At 44.1% G+C, this 8,345-nt stretch overlaps 1 protein-coding gene across 1 annotated transcript in view; it reads left to right on the top strand.

The window, feature by feature from the left end:
• Positions 1-4,392: 4,392 nt before the first annotated feature.
• The window catches only part of prss56 (serine protease 56), a 64,846-nt gene continuing 60,893 nt past the window's right edge, over positions 4,393-8,345 (top strand). Inside the window, exon 1 of the mRNA XM_062976885.1 lies at positions 4,393-5,069. Coding sequence (XP_062832955.1) covers positions 4,712-5,069 — 358 coding nt within the window. The 5' untranslated portion in view covers positions 4,393-4,711. The remainder of the gene's footprint in view (positions 5,070-8,345) is intronic.

The following is an 8,345-nucleotide window of genomic DNA, read 5'->3' as shown; positions in this document are numbered from 1 at the left end:
CATTTCAAATAATGGAAATAAAAATAAAATTTAAAAAAAAGAAAAAGAAATCACAAGCAACCAAATAGTTTTGGACCAAAAGCGGGCAACAGCAACCGCATTGTCTGTAGCTTTAAACAACTCCTCCTCCGTACATGAGGCAGGACATTCTGGGCAAGCATACATATGCGGAGTTGTTTGTTCTGCTCCACAGTCACACAAGGTGGAGGATTCCTCCAGGTAGTGCCACCTTGCCAGGTGGTCTTTTGATCTGCCCACTCCGCTTCTGAGTCTGTTCAGGGACTTCCAAGTTGCCCATTCTTGGTTTGCCCCTGGAGGAAGACCCTCTTGGGGGGCCATCCAGTTAGAATTGCCAGGTTTAGCTGCCCAGAGAGACACCCTTGCTGCTGCTGGAGGAACATCAAGAGGAGTGGTGGTTCTCATGAAGCCCTTCCTTGATTTGAGTCTGGTGGGAGGAGGCTGATAGCCATGCAGTGGGTGGCTTTCACAATGTTCGACCTTATTTCTCTCACCGTTAGCAGCAACTTCCCGTCGCACGTCAGGAGGGGCAATGCCAGCTAACTTGTAGAGTTTATCAACAGGTGTAGGTTTAAGGCATCCCGTGATGATTCTGCATGTTTCATTCAGTGCTAAGTCTGCTTTGCATGGGCAGACTTGTGCCAAACAGGACAGGCGTACTCCGCAGTTGAGAAAGACAAGGCCAGGGCTGATGTTCTTACTACTTGTGGGTCTGCACCCCATGCGCTGCCAGTCAGTTTCTGCAGGATGTTATTGCATGCAGCTACTTTGTGCTTGGTGTTCATGCAGCGTTTCCTATATGTTAGTGTTCAAAAGCTGAACAGGATTCAATGGTGAGATGCTAAAAACCCCAGTGTGGTTCCAGGCTGCATCAGTAGTAGCACAGAGTCTAGATAAGGGGTCCTCAAACTTTTAAAGCCGTGGGCCGATCCACAATCCTTCAGACTGTTGAGGGGCCGGATTATCATTTGAAAAAATAATACAAACAAATTCCAATGCACACTGCACATGTCTTATTTGTAGTGCAAAACAACAACAACAACAACAAGAACAAGAACAATGAAATAACAATACAATATTTAAAAATAAAAACAATTTTAACCAACATACATTTATCAGGATTTCAATGGGAAGTGTGGTCCTGCTTCTGGCCAATGAGATAGTCAAGTTAATTAGGATTGTTGTTGTTGTTGTTGTTGTTGTTGCTGTTGTGTGCCTTTCAGACTTTGGGCGAGCCTAAGTCTAAAATTTATTTATTTAATATTTATTTATTTACTACATTTGTATCACACCCTTCTCACCCCAAAGGGGACTCAGAGTGGCTTACAAATTATATGTACATACAATATATTACATTATTAGCATAGCATAATATTAGCATTAAATATTACTGTATTGAACTATACCACTATACTGTAATATTATTACTAATATTATATGTAATATAGAATATATAATTAATATTATTATATGGTATTATTATTAGTGTTATATTGTATTACATTATAATATTATTATCAATATTATACGTATATACAATATATTATATTATAAAACTGAGGGTGGGGGCCAGGTAAATGACCTTGGAGGGCCGCATCCGGCCCCCGGGCCTTAGTTTGGGGACCCCTGATCTAGATGAAGGGAAGTAATAGTGCTTTGGTCAGACATGACTTGAAATACTATGTCAGCCAAATGTTTTTATGAATGTTTTTATGTTGAATGTTTTATATTGTGGAATGATATTTTAAATTGTAAGTCGCTCGGAGCACTCTGGTGGAGAGCGACTAATTAAGAAATAAAGTGAAGTGAAGTGAAGTGGTTTTGGACACCGCAATTCAAGAAGGATATTGACAAGCTGGAACGTGTCCAGAAGAATGAGACCAAAACTGTAGAAGCCCTGGAAACCAACAATCCCTATCAGTTTAGAGCAAGGGTCCTCAAACTTTTTAAGTGGAGGGCCAGTTGGTTCAGACTGTTGGGTGGACTGACTATGATGAAATAGTCCAAAATTAGTATTGTTGTTGTGATGTGCCTTCAAGTCATTTCAGACTGAGGTCAACCCTAAGTCTAAGGTTTAGGACAGAGGCTAGGTCAATGACCTTGGAGGGCCACATCCAGCCCATGGGCCTTAGTTTGAGGACCCCTGGTTTAGAAAGCTGGGTATGTTCTGCCTGGATAAGATAATTTTGAGAGAAGACATATAGGGTCTTCAAATATTTTAAAGGATGACACACTGAAGAAGTGGCAAGCCTGTTTTCCATTATGCTAGAGACTAGGACACAAGGAGTAATTGACTCAAAATGCAAGAAAAGAGATTCCACTTGAATATTAGGAAGAACTTTTAGGAAGTGGTTGACAGTGTAATATGTTACTGCCTGGGACTAGGGTGAAATCCTGTTTGGATATTTTTAAACTGAGGCTGGATGACTATCTGTTGGGAATACTCATTCTCCCTGCATGGCAGAATGGGGTTGGATCGAATGCCCTATGAAGTTGGGTTGTTGTATGTATTCCGGCCTATATGGCCATGTTCCAGAAGTATTCTCTCCTGATGTTTCACCCACATCTATGGCAGGCATCCTCAGAGCTTGTGCGTCATGGAGAAACTAGGCAAGGAAGGTAAATATATATCTGTGGAGAGTCCAGGGTGTGACAAGAGTCCTTTGTCAGTTGGAAGGCAGTGCTAATGTTGCAGTTAATCACCCTAATTAGCATTGGAAATGTTTGTCTCTTGCCTGGGGGGGGGGGCATCCTTTGTTCAGAGTCATTAGCCGTCCTTGGGGCTCCTCTGCTCTCAGAGTGTTGCTTCCCATCTGCTGTTCTGATTTTTGAGTTTTTTTTAATACTAGTAGCCATATTTTGTTCATTTTCATGGTTTCTTCCTTTCTGTTGAAGTTGTCCACATGATTGTGGATTTCAGTGGCTTCTCTGTGTAGTCTGACATGATAGTTGTTGGAGTGGTCAAGCATTTGTGTTTTCTCAAATAATATGCTGTGTCCAAGTTGGTTCATCAGGTACTCTGCTATGGCTGATTTCTCTAGCTGAGTGCGTCTGCAGTGCCTTTCATGTTCTTTGACTCGTGTTTGGGCAATGCTGCGTTTGGTGGTCCCTATGTAGACTTGTCCACAGCTGCATGGTATCCGGTAGACTCCTGCAGAGGAGAGAGGATCTCTCTTGTCTTTTGCTGATTGTAGCATTTGTTGGATTTTCTTTGTGGGTCTGTAGATAGTTTGTAGGTTGTGCTTCTTCATCAGTTTGTCTATGCGGTCAGTGGTTCCCTTGATGTATGGTAAGAACACCTCTGAGGATGCTTGCCATAGATGTGGGCGAAACGTCAGGAGAGAATACTTCTGGAACATGGCCATACAGCCCGGAATACATACAATAACCCTGTGATCCCGGCCATGAAAGCCTTCGGCAACCCTATGAAGTTTCTTCCAATCTATATATATAAAAGAATGATGGCATCAGGGCAGCGGACAAAACAACAAAACTACAGGCCCCCCAACCTCGAAATTTGACAACACAACCCATCATCCACGGCTCTAGGTTGATACAACAAAAAGAAAAGAAAAATAAAGTCCTAATTAGAGGGAGAGGAATAATTGTTTTTATCCATTTAAGTATCCATTTAAGTTATTTAAGTTCTGCCCACTTGGTCTCCTAGCAACCTACTCAGCCCAGGGGACATGTACAAGAGTTTGGAGAGACCCCTAAGGGCCATCCAGCCCAACCCTTTCTACTATGCAGCAGGACACAATCCAAGCATTCACAACACATGCACAACGTATAAATACTATACAATCCTACACAGGGACATAGACCCCGTCTACCCTCACCACTTTCACAGTACACAAACAACCAAATGCATATTAAACATAAAGACAACCATACAGCAGACATTCAATACCACCACTACCTCAACAAGTTCTCACCAACACCACCAGACAACTCCACAGCAATGTGTGGCCGGGCACAGCTAGTTCTATATAGATTGTACAGACAAATACTGATGTCTGCACATATGCACCCATTAGGCTTAGTTTCCCATCTTTGAAATATCCCCCAGGCACGTAGCAGTGGGCAATGAGACTTGTGTAAGGATTTCTAATGCCAAAGACGGAACATGAGGCCTCTTTCGACAACCCAAGAGTGGATTTGTGTCTTTGCAGAGGCTGGTTCCTTTGTGTTGTTTGTCCATGACACGTCTCCTTTATCCTCCTTGCCAACCCATGGCCCTGGCAGTGCTGCATCTGCTTGTGCTGGTGGGTTGTGGGTGTGTTGTGTGTGTTTTCCCCCCACGGCCTCCTCTCTGCTTCCACCGCGGCCCCTCCGCCCGGCCTCTCGCCCCGCTTTGAGGCCAAAGTGATCTGAACTGACAATATTGCATTGGCGGAGATAAAAGCATGAAAATGATCAAGCCAGGCGGGTCGCCTCTGATCATTAGGGGGCCTTTTGATGGTGCCGTGTTTCTCGGGGTCCCGGAAACAATGGTCCCATTCAGCGGAGGGAAGCCAGCCGACTTCCCTTTGTAACGCAGCCGGCCAAACCAGGGCCCAGCTCAACTCAATACCCTAATGAAGCCAAACTAGATCTCCCCACCACGGCTACCGTCCTCCGCCACCTTCTTGGGCGACACCACTCCCTCCCCAGAGCCATCGCAGGACCCTGCTTGGCATCATTGCTCTCCTTAATGAATCCGTCTGTTTGTGTCCACCCCCACGAGCATGGGAAATTGTGTCCCCTCCGTCCCCCCCTTCCCTGTGGCACTGTATATATACAAAGGCAGCCGCTGCATTGTTCCCACTTGTCACTGCCCGGTGGAAACGAGGGAGAAAAGAGGAAAGGGTGCTGGACCCTCCGGCCTCGGAGCAGCCAGGAAACCCACCGCTCGCTCTTCTCCATTTCTCCGCCTTGGCCGCTTTCTGCCCGGGACATGAGCCCCCGGATGCTGCTCCTGCTCCTGCTGATGCTCTCCTGCCTGGCGGAGGTGGCACTCGCGGCCCCCCTGGCCAAGGAGCTCTACCCTGTGCCACCCAGCGTCTTGCGAGGTAAGAGCAGCGGGTGGCCTTCTGGCCAGCAGCCTGGCCAGCCCTGGCTGGGGTTCCAGCTGGCAGGTTGGCCGCGCAGCCCACAATGACCACCAGGAGAAGAAAGAGCACTGGGGGAAAAGGGGCCAAAGGTGCCAAAATGACCTAGATTAGATAATTAATTCTTTTTTTTGTTTAGTTTCTGCTGCTGTTTTCTTTTTTTGCTTCTTGCAATTGAGGGACGTTATTATTAGATCAGTGAGCCAGCATGGACAAGGACTCTAGAGAGCAGTATTCAAATCCCTACGAAGGCATGGAAACCCACTGCATGACTTTCGGCAAGTCACATTCTCTCAGCCTCAGAGGAATATTTATTTATGTATTTACCCTATATACTCGAATATAAGCCGACCCGAATATAAGCCGAGGCATCAAATTTTACCACAAAAAAACTGAGCAGGATTCAAATCCCTTCCCAGGCATGGAAGCTCACTGCATGACTTTCGGCAAGTCACATTCTCTCAGCCTCAGAGGAATATTTATTTATGTATTTACCCTATATACTCGAATATAAGCCGACCCGAATATAAGCTGAGGCATCAAATTTTACCACAAAAAAACTGAGCAGGATTCAAATCCCTTCCCAGGCATGGAAGCTCACTGCATGACTTTCGGCAAGTCACATTCTCTCAACCTCAGAGGAATATTTATTTATGTATTTACCGTATATACTCGAGTATAAGCCGACTTGAATATAAGCCGAGGCATCAAATTTTACCACAAAAAAACTGAGCAGGATTCAAATCCCTTCCCAAGCATGGAAGCTCGCTGCATGACTTTCGGCAAATCACATTCTCTCAACCTCAGAGGAATATTTATTTATGTATTTACCGTATATACTCGAGTATAAGCCGACTTGAATATTAGCCGAGGCATCAAATTTTACCACAAAAATAAACTGAGCAGGATTCAAATCCCTTCCCAAGCATGGAAGCTCGCTGCATGACTTTCGGCAAATCACATTCTCTCAACCTCAGAGGAATATTTATTTATGTATTTACCGTATATACTCGAGTATAATAATATAATAATAATAAAACTTTATTTATACCCCTCCACCATCTCCCCAACGGGGACTCGGGGTGGCTTACATGGGGCCATGCCCAGAGCAATACAATATAATAAAATATAAAAACAACATATCATAACACAATTAAAACAATACAATAGATAATAATATACATTACAACAAGAAATCAAAGAAACAGTAAAAACAAGGGTGGGCCGCATGAACCGACTTGAATATAAGCCGACTTGAATATAAGCCGAGGCATCAAATTTTACCACAAAAATAAACTGAGCAGGATTCAAATCCCTTCCCAGGCATGGAAGCTCAGTGCATGACTTTCGGCAAGTCACATTCTCTCAACCTCAGAGGAATATTTATTTATGTATTTACCGTATATACTCGAGTATAAGCCGACTTGAATATAAGCCGAGGCATCAAATTTTACCACAAAAATAAACTGAGCAGGATTCAAATCCCTTCCCAGGCATGGAAGCTCACTGCATGACTTTCGGCAAGTCACATTCTCTCAGCCTCAGAGGAATATTTATTTATGTATTTACCGTATATACTCGAGTATAAGCCGACTTGAATATAAGCCGAGGCATCAAATTTTACCACAAAAATAAACTGAGCAGGATTCAAATCCCTTCCCAGGCATGGAAGCTCACTGCATGACTTTGGGCAAGTCACATTCTCTCAGCCTCAGAGGAATATTTATTTATGTATTTATTTAGCCAACGGGATTCTGGCCTGCATAAATAGGGGTATAGCATCTAGATCAGGAGTCCCCAAACTTTTTAAATAGGGGGCCAGATCACGGTCCTTCAACCCGTTGGAGGGCCAGACTATAGTTTTAAAAAATTATGAACAAATTCCTATGCACACTGCACATATCTTATTTGGAAGTAAACAAACAAAACAGGAACAAATACAGCCTCAATGTTAATCTTAATCATCATCATCATCATCAAAATAATAAAGAGGGTTGGAAGAGACCCCTTGGGCCATTTAGTCCAATCCCATTCTGCCTTTGTGCACCAAAAGCACAATGAAAACACCCCCGACAGATGGCCACCCATCCACAATGTTGTTAATAATAATAATAATAATAATAATAATAATAATAATAATAATAATAATACATCACACAGCCCTAAACACTTGGGAAGTGTTCGACTTGTGGTTTTGTGAAACGAAATCCAGCATGTCTATCTTGTTTGCTGTGTCATACAACGTCGTTGTGTCAATAATAATACATCACACAGCCCTAAACACTTGGGAAGTGTTTGACTTGTGATTTTGTGATACAAAATCCAGCATATAGATCTCGTTTGCTGTGTTATACTGTATTTTTGTGTCAATAATAATAATAATAATAATAATAATAATAATAAGGACTGGAAGAGACCCCTTGGGCCAAATGGTCCAAACCCCTTCTGCCTTTGTGCACCAAAAGCACTAGCAAAGCATCCCTTAATAATTAATTATAAATAATAATTAAAATACCATTATAAACAAGCAAAGCTTTGGAAGGCTCAGGAGGAGGTGTGCGCCTTTCCCTCCTCCCTTGCATCGCTTCCACAATCCTCAGGGGAAGAGGAGGGAGCCGCCGCCACGGGGGCCGGATAAATGGCTTTCATGGGCCACAATGTGGCCCCCGAGCCTTAGTTTGGGGACCCCTGATCTTGATCCAGGGAAGTCATGCTCCCCCTCTATTCTGCCTTGGTCACACCACACCTGGAATCACACTGTCTCCAATTCTGGGCACCGCAGTTGAAGGGAGATGTTGACTCTAAGCTGGAAAGCATCCAGAGGAGGGCGACTAAAATGATCAAGGGTCTGGAGAACAAGCCCTATGAGGAGCGGCTTAAAGAGCTGGGGATGTTTAGCCTGCAGAAGAGAAGGCTGAGAGAAGACATGATAGCCATGTACAACTATATGAGGGGAAGTCAGAGGGAGGAGGGAGCAAGCTTGTTTTCTGCTGCCCTGCAGACGAGGACACAATGAAACAAGGGCTTCAAACTACAGGAAAGGAGATTCCACCTGAACATCAGGAAGAACTTCCTCACTGCGAGAGAGAATTGTTCAGCAGTGGAACTCTCTGCCCTGGAGTGTGGTGGAGGCTCCTTCCTTGGAGGCTTTTAAGCAGAGGCTGGATGGCCATCTGTCGGGGGTGCTTTGAATGAGATTTTCCTGCTTCTTGCAGGGGGTTGGACTGGATGGCCCAT

This window comes from Anolis carolinensis, chromosome 3 (assembly GCF_035594765.1).
Source record: "Anolis carolinensis isolate JA03-04 chromosome 3, rAnoCar3.1.pri, whole genome shotgun sequence".
Taxonomy (NCBI): Eukaryota; Metazoa; Chordata; class Lepidosauria; order Squamata; family Dactyloidae; genus Anolis; species Anolis carolinensis.
Note: the sequence above shows the minus strand (reverse complement) of the source record. Positions and strands in the feature narration are given on the sequence as shown.